The 23780-nt window shown below is 40.2% G+C and overlaps 1 protein-coding gene across 1 annotated transcript in view; it reads left to right on the top strand.

The window, feature by feature from the left end:
• Window positions 1–23780, top strand: part of CNKSR3 (CNKSR family member 3) — a 115591-nt gene that overhangs the window by 80544 nt on the left and 11267 nt on the right. The window contains exons 3-10 of the mRNA XM_012646857.1: window positions 1733–1935; window positions 2448–2535; window positions 8954–8995; window positions 11640–11759; window positions 13705–13764; window positions 17669–17737; window positions 17983–18129; window positions 23334–23458. Of these exons, the coding sequence (XP_012502311.1) occupies window positions 1733–1935; window positions 2448–2535; window positions 8954–8995; window positions 11640–11759; window positions 13705–13764; window positions 17669–17737; window positions 17983–18129; window positions 23334–23458 (854 nt within the window). The remainder of the gene's footprint in view (window positions 1–1732; window positions 1936–2447; window positions 2536–8953; window positions 8996–11639; window positions 11760–13704; window positions 13765–17668; window positions 17738–17982; window positions 18130–23333; window positions 23459–23780) is intronic.

Below are 23780 nucleotides of genomic sequence, written 5' to 3'. Positions count from 1 at the left end.
TAAATTTAAACTTCAAATAAAATCTCCTTAAAGTTAGGATTGTTTTCATTAAAGTCAAAGCCTTTTGTCATTGTTGTTAACTTACCATTGCTCATCTTGCAGAAAGAAATTATCACAAACTTCCGAGTTTATTTATAATTTATGTATCTTGATTTTGAAACATGGCTTGCCCCTTTCTGGCCCGGATGGCCAGGATGGCTGAGACCAGCTGAAAGAAGCAGCTGACACTTCAGAGGGGATTGAGTAAGTCAGGAAGTATTTTGGGGAGTCAAGCAGCTTGTTGGTTTGTGCTAGATCCTGGACCACTGCTCAGCTTCCTTTATTCTTGTTGAACGTCCATCTTGTTTCTGCCTTCTCACTTGGCCCTTTCCTGAGCAGGTGTGTGGAAAGGGGACACACAGGATAGGGATCAAAAGCTTGTGCCCTAGATGGTGATTGTTTTGATTAGAATCCCAACACCACCACTGATTAGCTGTGTGACTTTGGAGAATTTATTTACTGTTTTTGTGCCTCAGTTTCCTCACCTGTAAATTAGAGATAATAACATTTCCACCTTCATGGGCTGTTTCCCTGAGACAATACATATTAAACACTGAGCCCCATTCCTGGCATAAAGTATTCAAAAATGTCAGTCATATGCTGAAATAAAAAAAAAAAAAATGTCAGTCATTATATTAGTCCCAGTTTTTAAGTGGTCCCAAATTCTTGCTTTGGGATGCTATTGAGACAGTATAATATACCTCCAGAAATACCTTCGCTTTTTGTTAAAACAATAAAACAATTTAGGACATGTACGTGCAGTTGAATACAGAAATTTATATTCCCATGTCCAAAGTCGTCTCAGACTTATGTATTCCTTCCTGAGATTCGTTCTGTCTCTGAAAGGGAGTCTAAGACAATATTGTCCTGTGAAATTGCACCGAAGTAAGTTGAACATTGTTCAGAAAGAACACAGGTTAGAAGCTCCAGAGAGGGAAATTGTATTTTAGTGAGTTGGTGTTCAGTTAGTGCTGCTCTGTTTCTGTGTGAGTCTCGTCTGATGGGAGTTGATCCATTCAGTGACTGTGTTGTAACCTGCTGTGCTAGAAACACGGCAGTGAGCAATACACACAGAGCCCGGCTTCCCCACACCTTGCACCCCATCAAGGAAAACAGTAGCAAACATGGTGATTCAGGTGGAGCAGAAGTGAGTGCAGCGCTAGAGAGTGATGGAGGGGGCAGTTTTGCCCGCTGGGGACACATGACAATGCCAGAGATGCTTTTGGTTGTCACAGCTAGGGAAGGGGCGCTACTGACATCTAATGGGGTAGAGGCCAGCAGTGCTGCTAGACCTCCTGCAATGCACAGGACCCCCACCCCCAAAACAGAGATTATCTGACCGCAAATGTCAGTAGGACCGAGGTTGAGAAACCCTGGTCAGGGAAGCCTTGCAGAGGAGAGGCATTTGGGTCAGGACCTGAGTGATGATAAGAATGAGCTGCCCGTGCCAAGACTTGTGGGAAGCGCATTTTGGGAAGAGGAACTAGCAAGGAGGCTAGGAGCAGGCTGCGGGAAGAGCAGAGGGAAGGCCAGTGTGGCCAGAATGGACAGCGTGGGCTGTGGGTCGATCAGGCAGGGCATTGCGGTGGTTCTAGGAGTTACTCAGGTTACTCATTGGGCTTTTGAGTTATTATGAGAATTTGGACATTGTTGATTGTTTTTGAATTTTTCCCTTTGATTTTATTTTGCATAGAATTATGGCCTGGAAACTGATAACATGAAGAACTTGGTTCTGAAACTGCGAGCTTCTTCCCACAATTTACAGAATTATATAAGTAGCCGGCGGAAAAATCCAGCTTATGATGGAAACACCTCCCACAAGCCCCCCAATGAGTTCCTGACTTCCGTGGTGGAGCTCATCGGCGCTGCTAAGGCCTTGCTCGCGTGGCTGGACCGGTGAGTTGCGGACGTGTCTCTTTCACCGTGTTGTAAGAGTGGGGTCGGAGATGCGTGGAAGGAAGCCTGTACTTAAGAAAACGAGCCACTGCCCCTTTCCTCTCATTTTCACTGGAAGCCAAGGGATCTTGGATCAGTGGTAGATTTTAGAATTCATTTGCAAGTTACTTAAAAGGTTAATGGCAGGAACAAGTTAACCTCAGCTTGGAGAAGAGTGAAACTGTGCTAAAGGTTGTGTTTTATTGAGATTAAACATTAATAGTTGAGTATTTGGTTGACGTGAAGGCTGTTGGTTGACTTCTGAAGAGATGTTCACTCTCTTGGCTCATTTTCAATGCGTTTTTATCTAGTACTTCTCTCTTTTCTATTCAGATTCCTGTTTTATGTGTTACTTGAGACGAAACAGATAATTTAAACTAGCCCATGGGTAGCTCTGCTTGTCAACATACAGTATGGGATCCCAGTGGGTTCCCCCTACCTTTTTTTTAAAGAGGAATTTTGTTACCTTCTAGGGCTCCATTTACAGGGATCACTGACTTCTCAGTAACGAAGAACAAAATCATTCAGCTTTGCTTGGACCTGACCACGACAGTCCAGAAGGTCAGTAGTACATCATTATCACTTTCTGAAATTCTTTCCCCGTTTTCTTCTTCTTCGAATGATTTCCACGCGGGTATGAAGTGCCATTCTCCCAGCCCCCCTTTTTTTCCCCATCAGAATTGGGGAGAGATGAAAGGCTTTAAATTAGATTCATTGCACAGATGGTTTCTGTGAAAAATGACCAGTGGCCTTTGAATCAAAGATTGCTTTTTTGTTTTGTTTTGTTTTAATATAATTGAGCCAACGATCCTGTACTTCCTCTAAAATGTTAGAGCACTTAATTTTTTTTTTAATGGAAATTTTAGGCTAAGTGTGGTGGCTCACACCTGTAATACCAGTACTCAGGAAGGCCAAGGTGGGAAGATTGCTTGAAGCCAGGAGTTCAAGACCAGCCTGGGCAACACAGTGAGACCCCATCTCTACAAAAAATTTTAAAAATTAGCTGAGTGTGGTTGTGCATGCCTGTAGTCCTAGCTATTCGGGAGGCTGAGGCAGGAGGATTGCTTGAGCCCAGGAGTTCAAGATTGCAGTGAGTATGATTGCGCCACTGCACTACAGCCTGGGTGACAGTAAGACCCTGTCTCAAAAGAAAAATAAAAAAATTCTGGAGTAACTAAATTGCACTATAGTATTTGTGCTGAGGACTTTACTGTATCTGCTTCTGCTTCTTAATTTTCTTCTCATTTTGACCTTTGGTTGTTGGCTTTACCATTCAGGATGGGCTAAGTTATAAGGCAATAACAAACAACCCCCAAACCTCAGCAGTTTATTCTTTTTTATTACTCAATTATTTATATGTAAATGGGTCAGTGGAGGTGCAGCAGTCTGCTTGGATTCTCCTCTCTTCAGGACATGGGCTGGCAGAGCCACTAGTGTCTCATGTTGCTTGTCCCCAGGGCAGAGAGACAAAGAACCTTGAAGGTTCCCACATTGACAGATGTTCTGGTTTGGAAGTGACACGTGTCAATTTCACCCATGGCTCATTGGCCAGACCTGGGTATCTTAGTTAGGGCCCAGAAAGTTTTGTATCAGTCAATCTGTAACTTATCTGGCTTCTGTGATCTTAATTTTTTAATTTCTCGTTAAAGAAATTGGGCCATCAGCTCTTAGGACCACCTCCTGTCCTATACTTAGTATGTAGCAGACATGTATAAAATATTTTTGAATTGAAATTAAGGCTATAAAATGTAAGGAAGGGCTTGTTTTTTCATGTCCCACTTGGTCCTGAAATTCTGTGATTCCGCATTTGTTTCCACTGATTTGGCAAAAAATAAAGAACATCCTTCCCTCAATCCTGCCCATGCCTGACAGAGGTGCAACTCTGAAAAGCCATGTGTTTTCTGTTTGTTTCTGGAACATGAATTGTGAACTTTAGGTTTGCACATGACAGTTGTTTGAGATCTAGTTCTGAGTAACCATTGGACTTAATAGAGCCCACGATCTTAGAAAGGTGCTCAGAGCACCTCAGGTGACTCTGTGGTTTAGCTCTTTTTTTTGTGATGCACAAAATAATTGTGTCAAAAAGAGTCTGATACCAATTTTGCTGCATTTGTCACATAGCCACGAAAGCCTGGCATTTGCAGTGGAAGGGATTTCCCTGATACGTACCTTGAGCATTCTTCTTCCCTTCTTCCTTCTTCTCATACTATTCTGCCTCCTATTTTGATTTTTAATGGAGTTTACTTGAAGTCGATTCAATGACTGTGTAAGAGTTAAACATTGTAATTAGTAAAGGGGAAAGTTATGCTCATAGGTACATGGGTGTACATTTGTGCAAAGGGTCTTTCCTAGACTGTGTGACTGATTCAGGCTGCCCCACTGTAGTGTAGGGAGAGGAGAGAAAGGGCTGAAATCAAAGGCAGAGGTCATTGTGTTTGTTTCACAGAGTGAATCTGCTTTGTCTAAGCAAGTTGATGTTGGCTTTATAGGTATTTGGACAGTACTGTCCATAAATTTTTATTTAGCACTTATTCTGTGTCTGCCACTATTCTGAGCACTGGGATACCAGAACGAACAAACGGAGAGTGTCCGACCTCATGGACTTCAAAGTCTCTGGGGGAAAGAGAAAATTGAAAGATAAATAAGCAAAATCATATATATGTACATATACATACACATGGAGAGAGAGAGTGTATGTGTGTTATATATAATTACATAAGGTTAGCAAAGTGCTAAGGAGGGAATGCGCCCAGGAAGGATTGAGAGGGGAATACAATTTGAGATATGTGGCTAGAGTAGATTCATTGGGAAGGTGGCACTTGAATAATTAGACCAGTATATTCTGTGCTTGTCTGGATGGGATGGTCTTACTGCAAAATCTCAAGTGGTACTTTTCCTTGTAGTCGTAGAGGTATTGATCATTATGAACTGGTGATAAAAAGAATTTCCAAGTAGGAGGTGCCCCTGAAGTGGTCACATCAGAAGGTACCTGCTAAGCATCCTTGTCCCACATGCCACTGCTTCCTTGGGCCTAACAATGCCTGGCACATGCCTAATGGTGATTTTTAAATGCATGTTTAAATGAATGAGGTGATGCTTTGGACAAGTCAGCTGTAGAGATTTTGCCTTTTCTCAGGAGAAATCTAACCCAAATTCAAGGGACACAAGAGGTATTGTTTTTGTTTGTTTCTGTGTTCATTTTTTGTTTTTGTTTTCCCTATGGTGCTCTTTGAGGAAGTTTAGTGCAATAGTTAAGAGTGTATTCTTTACAGAGAGATAGCTGTAGGTTCTGATCCTACCTCTACCATTAATTAGACGTTGGACAAATCACTTAAAATTTGTGAGTCTCAATTTTCTCATCTGTAAAACGGGAATACTAATATTTACCTTACTAGATGATTTGGTGGGATTCCTACAAGTTATTGTTGAGTAAGAAAAAAGGCATACACAAAAAAGGATGACATGAAGATAAATGAGTACCAAAAAAATTAAAATGCATGTATATATACATATATCTGTAATATACATACATCCACAAACCTGTACACAAAGGAATATGTAAATGTAGTAGGCAATTTGAAAAGTTGTGTTTACCCCAGCAAAGAGAGAGGTAGGGAGGGAATGTAGGAGCCAAGCAAAAAAGAGAGAGAACAAACATTTTTTATTTACAAAAATCATGTGTATTGACCACATTTATGTATTTATATAAAATTAGATATAGGTAAATAATATAAAATATGTTTAAAATAATACCTACTTCAAAAAATTGTTATGAAAATTAAATGGGATATGAATTATTAAAAGCACATCACTGAAGTAATAGTGCACTATAGTAGATAATAGAAAAATCTTGCCTTATATTGGTTTTCTGGAATCGAATTTGATAGTTTAAGGAGGGCAATGAAACAAATATGTTGCTTATGTTTTCTGGTATTTTTTTAATTTTAAATTTGAATGGTTTTTAAAGATTAAGATTGTTATGTAAATATACATGGGGCTATCATTTTCTGAACTTAGATTGAAAAAGATGTTTTTTGTATTAAAAGTAATTGAAGAATATAGGTGCTTTGGCAGATTGTGATGTTTGTGTACACATGCACACATACACACGCAAATTAGAATTAACAAACCCGATGAATGAGTGGAACGTTGCTTTCGACGTGCATCGTAATGGTAGCAGCAAGGTGGAGTGTTCCAGGGATTCACGCTCTCACAGTTCTTGACAGAAGATCTGCTGAGTTTTTGGGAAGAAACTTGTTTTTGCCACTGATTCCTTTTAACCTGGTGGGAATCGAAGGAGTAAAAGTTGGATCTTTTTTTTTCCAGCAGCAACATATTCTTCTTGAGCTTTTATTCTTCATGTCTGTGTCTGTGAAGAGACACATTGCTTGTTCCTTTTTCTCTTTTCTTTTGCATATTGCTATTTTCCCCTTGTTTTTCTTGTCACTTTCTCCACATCCTTCTTTCCAATAATAATTTATAAGTCTTCTGATTTGAAGGATAAATATTGCTGCTTTATTTTTTCCCTGCAAGGAAACTGCACATTTTTTTTTAAAAGATCTTCCCATGCAGTGTTGAGGCTACAAACTGAGATGAAGGAAACCAAAGTGGGAAGAGATTGTGATCTATATTTCTAGTCTAGTCTCCTCATGTCGTGACGCTGTGAGAACTGAAATAGTGACGGTGAGAGAAAGGAAAATGGCAGTGGCAGGTGCTGAATTCCGGTCCGGAAAGAAGTAGGGAAGTGAGCAGCAATATTTGGGCCCAAGAAAACTGAATGGAAAGCAAGCAAGCCATGGAAGCAGAAGAGGAAAAAGGCTATAATTGAGTGCTAATTATGTGTCAGGTGTGCACTTCATGCTTGACATGTGTTCTCACATTGAGTTCTCCACAGTTCCCTGAGGGAGGTGGGTTTTGTCATCATCCTGTTTTACAGAGAAGGAGACAAAGGCACAGAGACGTTAAACTCCTTGCCCAAGGCTGCTCCGGTCCTCAGAAGGCAGAGTGAGGAGGACAGGCAGGGGGCAGAGCGGATGGCTGTCCGGGCTGGGTGTCTGCTGGTCAGGTGCCCGGGGGCTGTGGCGAAGCTCGGCTCACTGCCTGACTCGTGAGGGAGGGACTCGGTTTCAATACTAATTTTTCCATCCCGTGGCCTTCATGCCAAACAGTGTGAAGTCATGGCTGCAGCTGCTTCCTCTCAGCAGGAATGGGTGTGGGAACCCACGTGTGCCGTGGAGGAAGGTAAAACGTGAGCCCTTTCACACGCTGACGGGAACAGTGTGGGAGGCAGGAGAGCTCCTCCTGTCTGTCGGCTCAGTCACCATGACAGGGAACCCATGTTCTTGGTGGCCTCTTGGATTCGCTGAAGGACCAATGTTGGGAACCGTGAGGTCACACCCCTCCCTTGACTCTCTGGCCCTGGTGTATTTGAGAGGAGCTTGCTGCCTCTGGGCGATGGTCTCCCAAGGGTGACAGTGCTTACGTCATTTTGAGATTTGTAATGAAAAATTATAGACACAAATTATTGGTTTTATGTCTAACATAAGACCACACAAATACAGTGTTTTTCTAGAGTCAATATATTTCAAACAATTCTGTTAGACCATGTTAATAGAGGGTCAGCCATCATGGCAGTTGATGGTTTAGTTCTGTGCACAAGATATAGGTGAAAAAGCACATTTTCGAGTGGTAATTATTCATATTTACAGAATTTGCTTATGTAGTTTGAATTTATATCAGATTCACACATGTAAAAACACATTTCTAAATTTATTTTTAAAGTGTTTTCTTCCTAGGCTGCTCTTTTCCTGAGAGTCAGTATAAATTTGGGGAGCAGTAGAGTAACTATTATTGTTTCCTATGTTCTTATCTGGTAGAGAAAATTTTAAAAATTGAAGATGACAGTGAAAGTCTGAGGATTAAATCATGCAGAGTAGAAATTGGTGGCCATCTCCCTCCCCCAGTAATAATACAAAGTGACCTAAAAAATCATTTTTCTATTTAAGTGAAAATCTTTGCCCAATAATTTCAACAGACTTGATTAATATTCTTCATGTCCATAAAATAATTAACATTATCTTTATGATTGTCCCAGTTTGGGATTGTATAGTGAATGGTGCTGAATAAACTCTACAGAATCTAGTTATTTCGATTTTCTTCTGCACGCACTCTGTGGCGTAGCTTGAAATCATTTGCTATAGACGAGTTCTAGAAGGTTGACTGGGAAAGTTTCACACTGGCAGTTTCACTTTGGCAGCTTTGAGGCCGGGCAGTGGTGATTCCTATAATCAGCTAACCTGGTGCATGCAGTGTTCCGAGGCTTTTGTTCTTGAGCTGAGTAAATAATGCTTTGCATTCCAGCTCTTTATTTAACGTCATCAACAGCATACCTCAAGACCACTTTTTTGGCAATGTGTTAATGAACGTTTTGTTGAACCCTTTTCATCTATCAAGGACTGAAATATCTGATTTAATCTCAGTGGTGCTTAAAATAAACTTTTGTGGCTGAGTTTACTCAAGCTCTTACTTGAAAGCTATTCTTATAGGCAGGCCCAGAGCTAAGGACTGCTGGCTTGTTGGCCCACAGCTAGCTGAGCCTGGGGTCACAGTGGAGCTGTGGTCAGATTTCTTGCGTTAAACCTCCAACTCGCAACTTTCTGGACACTCTGGATAGGAGGTGGATTTCAGTTCAGTAATTTTTGTAGGTTTTCAAATTAAATAATTGGTCAAGTGGGTTGCTCTGATGAGAAGTTCTTTGGGTGAGGGGAGAGCAGGGCCTTAGGAAGAGGCGAATGTCAGCCCCATCCCACTCTGCCCTCTCTCTCCCATCCAGGTCTCGCGGGGCTGCACCTGCTGAGGGATGAGGGGCACGTCAGGGATTGTCTTGGGCTCCAGGAGCTATCTAGAAAGTGAAGCCAACAGTTTTGGAAAGTTTTTAATTCTTAAACTAAATTTTCATTTTCTCCGCCCCCTTCTTTAGGATTGTCTTATAGCCGAAATGGAGGATAAAGTTTTAACTGTGGTAAGTATAAGTTCTAAAAGTTATTGCAAATTCCCTTTCCGAAGGCAGTGGGAATCACGTTAATTAAAGTAAATGGACTGTGGCTGATGACTTTAGGAGATGCTTTGACATATTGGCTTTCGGTATATGGGTCTGTTCATTTAGGTGGAAGCGAAAGCATAAAAGTTGCTTTACAAGACCAACTAGTGTGAAAATTCCTGAGTTTAGGTGACTTATACTGAGGTCTCTGTTTTGTTTTGTTTTTCCTTCTGAACATTTTACTAGGGTACGATTATACATAAATTGCTAGCAAACCTGTTAATCAGGGTTAAACTGATGTGTATTTCACTTTAGGACCATGTTGATTAAAAAAATTTTTTTGGCCATAACCTTATGATGGAGGGGGAGTGCGCTGTGACTGTTTAAAGAGCATTTTGTAACCATTCATCATCGCTTCCTCCTTTTGACATAAGCCAGCCTGTGCTCTTTTGATAAGGCCTTCCTCCTACTGATGTTGAGGAATTTAGCAATGAAACTGCTATAAATATATTTTCCATAAATAGGGAGGCTAAACAAATTGGAGGAATGTAAAAAAGAATCACGTCTTGGATTCTCCCCCTTGGAAAGAAAAATCACTCTGGAATTTCCTGATTTTTTTCGGTTGTTAAATTTTGAAAGGTTAGATGAATCTGATTGGGGGAAATGCCACACATAACCACTGTGACTTCTACAGAGACCACTTAATAGGGATCCTCATGGTATTTCTTTAGAGTTTTACCTTGTCATTGTTCAGCATTCAGAGAATGTGAGTGATCACCAAAAATATCATAGACCTAAATGTAAAATGCAAAACTATAAAACTTCTAGAAGATAACACAGGAGAAAATTTGGGTGATCTTGGGTTTGGCAATGAGGTTTTAGACAGAACAGCAAAAGCACAATCCATGAAAGAAAAATTGATACTGTAGACTTAATTAAAATTAAAAACTGCTTTGTGAAATGCACTGTTAAGAGAATGAAAACACAAGCCATAGATTGGGAGAAAATATTTTCAAAGCATGTATCAGATGAAGGACTTGTATCCAAAATATACAAAGAACTCTTAAAATAGTAATAAAACAAACAACCCAATGAAAAGTGGGCAAAGCATCTGAACAGACACCTTACCAAAGAAGACATACAAATGGCAAATAAACATATGAAAAGGTGTTCAATGTCATTTGTAATTAGAGAATTGTGAATTAAAACAACGAGAGACCACTACACACCTGTTAGATTGGCTAAAATCCAAAACACTGATAACACCAAATGCTGGCAAGGATGTGGAGCAACAGAAACTCTCGTTCATTGCTGGTAGAAATGCAAAGAAGTACAGCCAGTTTTGAGAACAATTTGGCAGTTTCTTACAAAATGAAACATATTCTTACCATAGAATCCAACAGTTATGCTCCTGGGTGTGTACCCAAAGAAGTTGGAAACTTACATCCAAAAAATCAGCACAGAATGTTTATAGCAGCTTTATTCATAATTGCCCCAAATTGGAAGCAACCAAAATGTCTCTCAGTGGGTGAATGGGTAAATAAATTGTGGTACATCCATAAAATAGAATATTATTCAGCAATTAAAAAAATGAGCTATAAAGTCATGAAAAGATATAGGATAAACTTAGATGCATATTTTTAATTGAAATAAGCCAATCTGAAAAGGCTACCTGATGTTTAATTCCAACTATTTGACATTCTAGAAAAAGGAAATCCAGAGAGATAGTAAAAAGATCAATGTTTGCCAAGAGTTCATGATGAGGGGGAGAGAGTGATGGATAATTAGGTTGAGCAGAAGATATTTAGGTCAGCAAAACTATTCTGTAGGATACTGTAATGATAGATGCGTGACATTAGGCATTTGTCAAAACCCATTGAATGTAAAGGTGAACCCTAATATAAATTATGGACTTTAGTTAATAATAGTGTCTCAATATTATTTACTAGTTGTGACAAATGCCCCATACTAATAGAAGATGTTACGAATAGGGGAAACTGGGGGTAGGGCGGTGTGGTGGTGAAGGGAGTACGAGGGAACTAAAGGAACTTTTTGCTCACTTTTTTGGTAAATGGAAAACAGCTTTAAAAAGTAAAATGTACTAAAAAAAATGGTTCAGACCCAAAAAATTTTTTTACCTTGTCAGTATTTGGTATACAGAGAATGTGAGGGATCACTAAAAAGTCATACAGGTGGCTGGGAATAGATGATTCTCCTAAGTTGCTAAAAGGGGATTTCTGTCTGGCCCATGCTTTTCAGTGGTCATAAAGAAGTTAATATAAAAGCTGTACTTTTTAAGCAAGGCTGACATAGTGGCACCATTTCCACAGATTGTAAATAGAGTCCAAATGCGGTGCATTCATTGAGCAGAATTATCAAAACGATTATTTTTTTGTGTTTTTTAGTTTTATTTTGTAAATCGTTGTACATATTTATGTAAAAGTATGTACAGATTCTTTGTCCATTTTAAAAATTGGGTTATTTAGCTTTTTATTATTGAGTAGTAATAGTTCTTTTATGACCAGAACTAAAGATTTATAAGTGAAGTGCATTTCTTTAAAAATTGGTTTGAGATAAACTTGGTTAATGGTTGAACTTTCCTGACTATTTGCCTTTCTAATTCTAGGTCAAGGTTTTAAATGGCATCTGTGACAAAACAATCCGATCTACTACGGATCCTGTTATGAGCCAGTGTGCGTGCCTGGAGGAAGTGCACTTACCAAACGTTAAACCTGGGGAAGGCTTGGTAAGTTCTAACAACACTTGTTTTATTTTGAAGTAACACACACTGTCATTTACTAAAGTTTTTTTAAAAATTCTTTATTGCTTTCACTGTAGAATTAGACTACCTTCCATTATGTAGTTAGGAATTTGCTATCTTGAACTTTGTTGATATATTTTCTATCTTCAAAGTATAAAAACAAATACAATTTTAAAACTGTGTACTCATATCTTAAAAGAATTGTTTTAACAGTTTTATTTTTAGAACTTAGCAATGCAAGGAGATATAAAACATTTATACGAAATAAAGATGGTCTGTGGGTACAAAAGCAACATCTGCTCTGAAAGTCTCTATTAGCCCTTACAATGAATGTGAGAAGAGGCTGGTTGAAGGAAATGATTCTTAAGAGAAGTTTAGAAATGTTTTGTAAGTAATGTATGAGCCGTATGAGATAACAGGCCCCGAGGCTACATACAGGTGAACTTCTAGTACCTAGCGTGTGCATCCTATGGGATTAATTTGCTGAAATTTAAGTGAAGAAACTGTGAGGCCCATTAATTAGCTTAGAGGCTTTGAGTAAGAGAGAGCTGGGTTTAAATCCCAGCTCTTGAGGGACTAAACCTCTTTACCTGTCAGTTTCCTCACAGGGCTGTTGAAAGTATTATATTAGATTATGAATGCAAAGCTCCAGGTGGTGAGTGTGTAGCACTTGTGCACTAATGGTGGCTGCAGCTGCTGTTGCTGGTGTTGAGGAGGAAGAGGAGAAGAAGGAGGAGGAAGGGGAGGAGGAGGAGCAGCAGGAGGACTGCCTAATGTGTAGATAGTTGTGGGGAGGTATTAAGGCAGTCTCTGCTCTTAACATACAAAACAAAAATCAATGAAATGTTGACAAGCCCACATTCTTCGTGAGTGGAAATATGAGTACTAATATTACTTGGCTTCAAAGTAAATGATGGATTATAACAGATTAAATTTAAACAGGGAGGACTTCCTGGAAGTGGATTTATAGTCAAGTATTAAAGCAGATAGATGCCCTGAGTGGGCAGAAATGGAGTTGTCATTTCAGATGGTAAAGTTACAAAGCAGTGCCCTGGGAAAAGGAGTTCCATGTGTAGCCAGAAGCTGATGTGCTCTGCAAATGAAAGTAACAGGATGGGAGAGGAGTGGAGAGAACCTTGAAGTCGTTAGTATTTGATGAGATTCTCATCATAGAGTAGGTTGCTGAGCAGGGCAAGTTCAGCATGATTTCTGAGGAGGATTCTCATTGTTACTGCATAGACACCAGGGTGAGCAACTACTTTTTGCCCTGTCTACTTTTTTTCTCTTTCCCCATCTTATAACAATTTTATAAAAAAATCTTATACATGGTTATGTCCAACTGCAGAAATGTTTCCTCAGGGATATGGCATTCACCTCTGGCTTTGCCTATCAGACTTCTTAGGAGAGAGAATATTCTTCTTTATGTTTCCCTTAAAATGGAGAGTACCTTTTACTAATCTGCCTGTGCTGTGTTATTTAACAATCTTCATTTGTATATCTCGGTCTGGGTTATTAGTGGCTTATATAAGTCATCCTGCAATTGCTGTTGAGACCATGTTCAGATGAATATATTGCGTCCCTAGACAAAGAGATAGTCAAGAAAGAGCAGTTCTTGTTTGAAGTGCCTCGCTCATTGAGCAGGTCTGAGAAAACTCCTACATCCTCAGAGCTGTGGCAAAGTGCTGTGTGCATGGCACACAGATTATAATATCAAAGAGATCTCAAGTTTGATTTCTTTCACTGGTATTTCGATTTGTTTAGTTCCCCTTCACCACGCTTTGGATCCTGTTTCATGATGTTTCAGGAGGCTTACAAATGAGTATTGTTCTGAAGGGACTCTCATTAATGTTTTATAAGTTTGTCTCACTTGTGGCTTGCAGCACTTTTAAATGTTGGAATAATGAGTCAGTATATTTGTGACTCACTCTAGGGCATGTACATCAAATCAACCTATGATGGATTGCACGTGATTACTGGAACCACAGAAAATGTAAGTGTGTATCCGTTAAATGTGAAGTCTGTTGTGCATTTAAACAAATTGACGCACAGTCCCTATACTTTTCATTTAAATGTATGCATGCTGTTTTATTATCTATAGTGAGAGCGTGGGTGCCTGTTTTGTTTATTTCTGTTAGAGTACTGCTTATCACAAGCTGCTGCCAATTTATTATTTAAATTGTCCTTTATTGCTCTTGTTCATACACCTTATCTTGCTTTCACCCCCACCCTTGTATTAATTATTCCTTTTGCACCCTGGAAGCATTAAGCCATAATTACAAAAACAATGATCTCTTTGTTGTTGAGAATTGCTCTTATAAGAACTGGTGGCCATATATGTAAAATATAATTAACGGAATTTTTATATGTCTCCAAAGCAGCTATTTTGGGATTTTTGCACAACATATTTTTATAGCTGTATTTCACAATATTTGGCATGATATTGAAATTTAATCCCCCTCCCCAAATATTTTGAATAGAAAAAGCAGGTCTGTTTCCACTGTGAGAGACCTTTATATACTCTATACTTCCTTCTGGAAATTCAAACATTTTGAATTTGTTAAAAAGTAGAGCTATTGAATGCCTCCTTCTTGGGACCTATAATATGGCTAGCTTTAGAGTGACTGACATGAAACTAAAAATGTTTGAATGGCTTGCCTGGTTCTGTGTAAAAGAAACATACTTCTGGGGAATTAATCTACTATTTAATTAATTAAGACAGGAGGAAATAATTCCTAAATATAGGGGACATTTTGGTTTCTAATCTGTTTGGTAGAAATGTGTGTCTATATGTCTAATTTTGAGCTTCAGCGGCTACGTCTTTTGATAAAAGAAAATGGCATGGTGTTTGAGTGTCTGTGATAAGCACTTGATTTTTGTAGTAAGAAAATGACATTGCTTAAGGCAGTCAGTGAATTATAAATAGACTGTGTGGTTCTGGCAGATGAATGAGTTAGGAGCCGGTAACATCTTTAAGCATTCTCCGTTGAGCTACGGTGACAAAACACTGAGAATCACTAGACTTTTTATGCCACGTCACCTGATAGGCAGTAACAGCACAGGAAGCTCTGGTTTTAGGCTGGGGATGATGCTAAAGAAAAAAGGCATAAGGCATCATATGATTCTCCCCTTGACTTTGTTGGAGACTTGGTATATTGCAGCTCAACCATGACATAAACACACTTATGTACACTCGGTGCATTTTTATGGAGTCGGATGGATTCAGACAAATGGTGAATGTCGTTTCAGTTTTTAAAGAGTTTAAGTTTTGCAGTTTAGCAATTTGGTGATTACACTGTTTGATTTCGCCAAACTGGTGTGCTGCCAGACTCTATCTTCCTGAAGCAGCCTCAATCTTGGATCGACACGTGGAACACCAGAAGGCATGGAGTTTCTTTCTTTCTGGACCCCACTCCCACTTGCTTTTTTAAAGATGAGAGTTGAATGAGAGACAAAACAAAGCCGCTTTTGAATCAAAAGGAATGTCAAATGTCATTAATGATATATTCTCTGAATTTCTGCCAGACCCATAACACTGGGTGACAGATTCAGTGTTCCCTGGGTGTAGTCTATCCTAGTGTTCCCCGTTAGGACTGCGTGGAACTCATCTCAGAGAGCGGTGGTTACCATCTCTCCTCCCCACCCCCATTTTGAGTTCCTGGCAAAAGGAATTCCAACTTGTTGGAGATCAAATAAAAAAAAAAAAAGAAAATTTGTCTTATTCTATCTGATAATCCACTTGAAAATGTCACTTATCCCTTCGCTCTTTGAACTTGTATTTATTGAGTACCTGGAATGTGGCTAGACACTAGGCTAAGTCTTCTAGATGACAGTGGAGAGTTAGGTAAAGAGCCCATTTCTCAAGGGCTTAGTCCGGAATTTTACACTTAATGTTGGATATTTTATATTTGAATGGTGATAGAAAATGCCAGTTCCAGGTTAATTCTCCTGGTATCACTTAAGGTCGCTTTGACTTCAGAGTCAGAATGTCCTAAATGTCTAGTATGGGGGGTGGCAGTTGCTGGACATCTACTGCATTCCCAAGTGAATTGTCTCCATGTTCCTCCATCCTGGACTCCGAGCCTAAGCGATGCCAGCAGGCCATTCTCAGGCCTTCAGTTCATCTTTTTGAAGGTTACCTGAGAGGCTAGGATCATTCATTCCAAGGTCAGACTAACAGTGTCTGGTGATTCTTTATCTGATTTCTTTCTTTTTGATGTGGTGCAAGACCTTGACAAGAGTCTGGACAAGGTCTTGCCACCCCCAGATTAGGTGGGACTTAGATCAGCCTCTGAAGAATGGGTGTCTTATTCTCCAGGTCAGCACCCTTCTGCAGCAAACCAGCACAAGCATTGTTTTTCAGTAGTCCGACTCATGGTGAAGATAGGCAAGAGCTACTGACTGGGGCGGGTTTTGGTGCCAAGCTCTCTTTACCAGTGCTCTGCCAAGTGCAACTCCTAGGCAGTTGGTAGGACATTTGAGAAATGAATACATGAGGAGCCTCAGGAAGGGAAGTCAATTCAGGACATTGGTGCTTGTTTTTTAAGATTGTACATCTATAAACAGGGACTTTTTGGCCTTGGGACCATCTTTTGTAAAGTGAAGCTCATCTTAAATGAATCCCTTGCCCAGAAGATTAACTGGACTGGGCTGATTGGGATCAGAATTACCAGAGTTAGGTCTATAACAATGGGTTAAGCATTTGACACACAGAGGCAAAAAGGAGCTTTATTTTTTTAACTGACTAAAGGGACTCGAGATGGGCCATCTCCCTGTGGTGCCCGGGTTGCTGGTCTCTGAGGCAAGGCCCTGGCTGGTTGTTATGGTGCAGGTTAAATGTTTTCAAAAATAACTGTCACAGTTACTTGTGCCTTGCGTTGGACCTAGGTGAGATCAAAGGGGATATTTCTACAGTTTAGTGGGGCTTGCTAATTTCTTGTTGAGCCTCTCTCAACTGTTGAGTGAGAAAATTAAGCAAGCGTATCTTTAATTGTTATTCTTCTCCCCATGTTCAAAGGTGCTATTTTTTTCTTTTGATAGTTGTAAATTATTTGAAGATTCAGCCAGTTGCATAAGTTACAAAATTAAATTCTCTGACCTAGATGTTTGATCACAATTTGAAATCAAAGTTTATTCTTTTTCTTCTCTTGGTCATATATGAGATATCTTAAACATAAAGAGTTCTGGGTTGCTTACATGAACGAGAATACTATGAGCAAAATATTTCACAAATAGATTATATTCTTGTGTATATATTTTTGTTGTGTTTGCAAATTAATAATAACGTATTATTTGTGGGAAACAAAGTCTGGACTTTGTTTTGATACTGAAGACTTCGTTCATTTTAACTTTAATCTGAAAATGAAAAAAATTAAATGTATTTTCTTTAAAGAAATTTTCTGTTATCACTAACTTTCTATTTTAATAGCATTGTGATAATATGTAAAACAAGATCAAATGAAAATAAGATTTTGTTTTAATAAGGAAACGGGATGACAGAGTTACAAAGATGATCTTTACAAGTTAAACAGTTGGTCAGTTTTTACAAGACTAATTTTGACAGGGACATGCATAAGGTAATTTTTTAGATGAAAAATGACTTTTATCAGCTAATCATTTTGACAATGTGTCCGCACTCTCCCCGGTAGGTTAGATGAACCTGGCTGTTCTAGCTGATAGATTGTGGGTATAACAGACCCTAATAAAATAGATAATGCAGTATTCATATGTCAGTTCCCCACATGTATGGTCTCAGGGGACCAAAGTACATTGTTTTATTTTTCCTGAGAAAATTTTATTTCAGATGCTAGTCACCTACATAAGAAAGAAAGAAGAAATGGAAGCAGAAAGAACGAGAAGGTTTAAAAAATTAAGACAGGTTTTTTGTTTCTGTTTAGTCTCCTGCCGACAAATCCCAGAAGATTCACGCTGGTGACGAAGTCATTCAAGTTAACCGGCAAACCGTGGTGAGTTTGTGTATTGAGACTTAAGTTTCCCCTGTAGAACTTTTAATTAGATGTAAAGCCACTTTGTTTAGATTTGCAATTTATGTCTTATTTTCCGCTACTTTAAGTATGTGCTGATAATGAACATATCATACATATTTATGTCTACCTATTTTCTCACAAGTCTGATTTAGAGATAAGTTCATAGGTTTGTTTTTTTATTATTCATGAGAGAGTCCTCCCTCCTCACTTTTTTTCGTTTGAAGGTGGGATGGCAGCTAAAAAACCTGGTGAGGAAACTGAGAGAGAATCCCACTGGCGTCGTGCTGCTGCTTAAGAAGCGTCCCACGGGCTCTTTCAACTTCACCCCTGCTCCCCTGAAGAACCTGCGGTGGAAGCCACCTCTCGTGCAGGTGTGTGCTACTCAGCGCGAGCCTTCGTCTGGCATCAGCACGTGAACAGTGCTGAGTGTCCGATTTGTCTAAAAAAATAGGTTAAAATTTGAAGGTGATTGGTTTCAAAAGTTTTTGTATAATTATCCTATAATCCTGCTTATGTGAAAATATATATTTCAGAAATACGCAAACAGTGGAGTAGCCACTAGGCATAAATGACTAAATAATTAAATTAAATTAAAAGTTCTTCTCAGTATCACCAGCCACATTTCAGGTGCTGAATATTCACATGTGGCTTGTTGCTACCCTATTGGATAGTGCAGATACAGACATTTTCATCACTGCAGAGAGTTTATTCTAGTCCTTCTCCTCTCCAATTTCAAACACATAGTTATATGACTATGTACAGTTTGAAGACTCATCTTGGAGAGACCAAACGGGGTTGAGTCTTTAGTGGTACTTTACCAAGGCTGGGGTAGGGGTGGTGGGAGTGATCCAGTCAGTAGAGAGTAGTATCACATCATCGTTTATATATTATTTAGAATTGCCAATCTGTGGTGCTAATAAAAGACAAACTGACTTTAAGTAGAGTGTTATTATTTAAGTTGTCTTCAAAGACTACATCCCCTTATTGTTTACACTGGGGTGGACCACGCTCACTGGCCACCCTCCTTGTTAAACCATTGGTTCTTAGTGTTTGTTTCCTACACCAAGAATGAAAAGCAATAACATTTTAATGCCATTTTATAATACAGAGATTATGATTTATTTGTGTCTTTTATTGTACATCTTCATGTGGAAGGAACAGTAGTCTCAAGCCATCAATTTAACCACTCTGTGATGCACTGGACATATGTCTACACGTGTTGCTTACACATGTAGGAGTTAAAAATATATAACACAAAGCAGAGGGTAGAGCAAGGGGAAACATAGTTAAAGCCAATTCTTAAATAATAACAGCACATTTAAATTTTTTAAAAAATTAACAGGTACAAATTTCATATATTTATAGTGTACACACAATGTTTTGAAATATCTTTACATTGTGGAATGGCTAACTCAAGCTCATTAACATGTGCATTACCTTGCATACTTATTTGTGGTGAGAGCAGTTAATATCTATTAATTTAAGTGTTAGCAATTTAGCAATTTTCAAGCATACAGTACACTATTATTAACTGTAGTTACTGTGTTGTACAGTAGATCTCTTGACCTTATTCCTTCTGGCTAACTGAAACTTTGTACCTTTGATTAATATCTCCTCAGTCCCTAGTAACCACCATTCTCCTCTCTGCTTCTTCGAGTTTAGCTTTTTTCGATTCCACATATAAGTGAGATCATGTAGTTATTTGTCTTTCTGTGTCTGGCTTATTTCACTTAATATAATGTCCTCCAGGTTCATCCATGCTGTTAAAAATGACAGGATTTCCTTCTTTTCTAAGGCTGAATAGTACTCCATTGTGTATAGATATCATGTTTTCTTTACTCACTTATCTGTTGATGGACGTTTAGGTTGATTCCATATCTCGGCTATTGTGAATAATGCTGCAGTGAACGTGGGAGTGCAGATATCTCTTCAACATACTGATTTCATTTCCTTTAGCTGTATACCCAGTAGTGGGATTGCTGGATCATATGGTAGTTCTATTTTTAATTTTGGGGTGAACATTTATACTGTTTTCCAAAATGGCTGTACTAATTTACATTCCTGCCAACAGTGTGCAAGGATTCTCTTTTCTCCACATCCTTGCCAACACTTAGCTTTTGTCTTTTTGATAATAGTCATTCTAACAGATGTGAGGTGATATCTCATCGTGGTTTTAATTTGCCTTTCTCTGATAATTAGTGATGTTGAACATTTGTTCATACACCTGTTGGCCTTCCGTATGTTGTCTTTTGAGAAATGTCTATTCAGGTCCTTTGTCTATCTTTTAATCAGGTTACTTGTTTTCTTGCTATTGAGTTGTTTGAGTTCCTTATATATTTTGAATATTAACCCCTTATCAGATGTACATTGCAAATATTTTCTCGCATTCTGTAGGTTGTCTCTTCACTCTGTTGATTGTTGTCTTTGCTGTGTAGAAGCTTTTTAGTTTGAAATGATCCCGTTTGTCTGTTTTTGCTTTTTTTACCTGTGCTTTGGGAGTTATATCCAAAAATCATTGCCCATAATTGAGCATGTTGATCACACCCCAGCTGCTTCTGTTTGCATTGATCGGTATAAAATTTAAACATGCTTTTATTTTTTTGGAATTCTCAGAATGTGATACTTAATATCACAGAAATGCTTAATTCCTCATAGGTAATTCATATTGTGCCTAAATGCTAGGTCTGCCAGCTAATTGGTGCATGGGATAAATGTTGGGTTCTGAAGAAGTAGAAATAGGTGTGGACTGTACAGGTGAAGGCTGTGTAGGTGAAGGCAGCTCTTCCTAATTAAGTAGGAGCATTTTGGAGCCTGGAAGGGTAGGTGGGGTTTGCATTGGTAAATGAGATGTGTGTCATAGAGGAGATGAATGTTATTCACACTCGCCCACAAAACATGGCTATACTGCCAGCAGGGAAGAGCAGTGTCTTAGATAAGGTTTCCTAGAAACAGAGCTTCCAGTAGAACTCGTAAGGGAAGGAGGAAGGCAGAATGAGGATGGGAGGCAGCCAGGATGCCATCTAGCCTTGGCCTGGTGGACAGGTCGAAGGATCCTGGTGTAACTACTCAGCTACAAGCTCTGGGGGCCCTGTTTGGGAGAGGCAGCTGTCAGCTGAGGGCCATTCTTCAGAGAAGGGGCAGCTGTGAACTTTCGGCAGTGATACTCCCAGCAGCTGGGGGTGGTACTGGCTAGTGTAGAGACTCTAGGTGGGTTCCACAGCCCCTACCACAAGGAAGGATAGCTCCGACTCCCGGGAGCCAAGGGTGGGAGGTAAAGTTGGACTGCTCGGCTGAGACAGCGTAGTGGCAGGCAGGAGTGCCAGGCTAAGGAGCTTGGGCTTCATCCTACAGGTAACTGTCTTCATGTGGTCTTCCCTCTGTATGTGTTTATGTTCTAATCTTTTCTTCTTATAGGGACACCAGTCAGATTCGATTAAGCATGCCCATGACCTGTATTTTAACTTAGTTACCTCTTTGAAAACCCTTTCTCCAAATGCAGTCACATTCTGGGGTACTCTGGGGTTAGGACTTGAACTTAATGAATTTAAGGGGGGGAAAAATTCAGCCCATGATAATATTTAAACACCAGAAACACTAGATGGGTGGCTGTCACATATATCTAGGTGAGGGGTGACATGGTCCTGCTGGTGATGGGTGATTCAGTGAAAGACTGACAATGCCCAAGGCCCTGGGGAGGAGCAGCAGAGGGGCTCATGCAGCAGCACAGCCCAGTGAGCATGAGGGTGGCCCCGGAGTCAAATCCCTTGAGTTCAAGTCCCAGCTCTGCCACTTACTAGCTGTGGGGCCTTAGACAAGGCATTTAGTCTTTGTAAGCCTCATTCTCCTAATTAACGTGTTGACTATCAGAAAAGGTTTTGGGGTAAGGGTGTGGAGGGCCAGCAAGGCAGGGGAGAAGCAGGTGTCCAGTGGGACAGGGAACCTGGGTGGTGACAAAAATTAGAAAGTCAGGAGAGCTGTTGGAAGGAAGGGATGGTAGGTATTTTGAGCATAACTGACTTGGAGGTGACAGAGGAAGTCTTGTGGGTATGTTCAGACCATAAGTGAAAGTTATTTTTACATGCAGGCTAGCAGTAGTCCCTTGACGTCTGCAAAGTCACTTACGAAGGGACACTCTTCCAGTTTCTCTGGTTCTGCCTATCTTCCTGCCAAGTGCCACCAGCTGTGCAGTTTGGGGAAGAGGTGATGGTGAGACATAGAGACACCTAGTTTTGCATGTGACACGGGGAGATGATCACCATCAAGACGCAGAGGCCGTTTTCAGCTTCGCAATCAAGTGTTCTCATGATGTGTCCAGGATGTTTTCAGAATATAAACTCCGGCAGACAAGTACTCTGTGGACTTGCTCAGCCCTAGTGCTTTTCTGGGCTTTATTCTTCAGTGTTGTGTCTGCCTAGAAGCCCACTGTTCCCAGAAGGGAGCTCCTTAGTTCTTTTCCACGTCATTAGCATTCTCCTGGCGTCGAAAACGTGTTCCTGTCTCTCTGTGACTCAGTATTTCTCCTGAACGTGAGCTGTCACCCTGCGAGTCTCCTGGTAGTCACTCCTAGCTCCCTCACACCAGCTGTTCAGTCCTCCCGGTGCTGGGAACCCAGTTCGCAGTCTCACCTCTGGGAGATCTTCCTGCACAACCCGGGCTAGGCAGGCGTTACAGGTGGCTTTTTATGTCCGCCCAGGTCCTAGCACTGTTCTCGCCTTTGCCAAATGTTTCATGCCTTGACGCTAAGATTTTTCTTGCTGTTCCTTTACCAACCAGAGAAAGTTTATCATTGTTGTCATTGTTAGACTGTAGAAAAGGTAAGATTGAGGGTCTCACACAAGATCGTAAAAACCAGGGACTTGGAGACCAATAACATAATTAAAATTAAGCTGTATGGATTTAAAATTTTTAATACTGACTTGTATGTATGAGTGTGTATATGTATTAATAGATGTATATGTACACACAGCACAAAATTAAACAGTATAAGGTTGTGTACTTACTACGTGAAAGCAGTGTCCCGAGCCCTTTACACGTGTTATCTCACTTAATTCTCACAGCCACACTGTGTTGGTACTGTGCTTGTCCCTATTTGTTCTCATTTTATACATGAGGCACAGAGAAGTCGACTATTTGCTCAACGATACACAGCTAATGAGAAGTCTAGCCAGGATCACACCCAGAGTTCCAAGGCCACACTCAGTCAGTCGTAGCAATGCTAGTGATTTTCATGAACTAACTCGTCTAATCCTCACTGCACCTGTAAGTGAGAGGTACTGTCAGTATCACAGAGGGGGAAACTGAGGCACCGGTGTTTATACGATTTGCTCAGAGACAGAATTACAGCCCTGGCTCCTGAGCCTCTGCTTCTCACTACCTTGTGTCTAGTCTTTCAGAACCCTCAGTTAATTCTGAATATGTCAAAGAAGAATAGGAATGAAATATTCAACTATAAGCAGCCGCAGCCCCTGTTCACACACAAGGCTGCTGTTGGTTTGCGGGAGGGGAAGGAGTGCTGAGAATAATCTCTGAGTTGACCTCTGCTCTTTTGCGTGCCGTGGTGTTGCTCCTGTTTCAGACCTCGCCTCCGCCCACGACCACCCAGTCCCCTGAAAGCACGATGGATACCTCGCTGCGGAAGGAGAAGCCGGCCATCCTGGACCTGTACATTCCTCCCCCGCCGGCCGTGCCCTACTCCCCCCGGTACGTTCAGATACTCGGCTCCTGTGGGTGTAGATTCTGGATGGCGGTGCAAAGACCACGGGGATCTTGAGAGAGGAGGTTGCTGACTGCGCTGTGACAGGGCTGCATCTTGCAACTGCCATTAGAAAGTGGGGATGGGTAAGGGGTGCAAAAACATGGATAGAATGAACAATATTTGATAGCACAACGAAGTGACTATCATCAACAATAAGTTAGGGTAGACTTTAAAATAACTAAAAGACTAGAATTGGAATGTTCCTAACACAAAGAAAGGATAAATACCTGAGGCCACGCATACCTCAATTACCCTGATTTGATTAAT

Source organism: Propithecus coquereli, unplaced genomic scaffold (assembly GCF_000956105.1).
Source record: "Propithecus coquereli isolate 6110/MARCELLA unplaced genomic scaffold, Pcoq_1.0 Scaffold25, whole genome shotgun sequence".
Classification (NCBI taxonomy): Eukaryota; Metazoa; Chordata; class Mammalia; order Primates; family Indriidae; genus Propithecus; species Propithecus coquereli.
The sequence above is the reverse complement of the archived record's forward strand: the minus strand, read 5'-3'. Positions and strand labels throughout refer to the sequence as shown.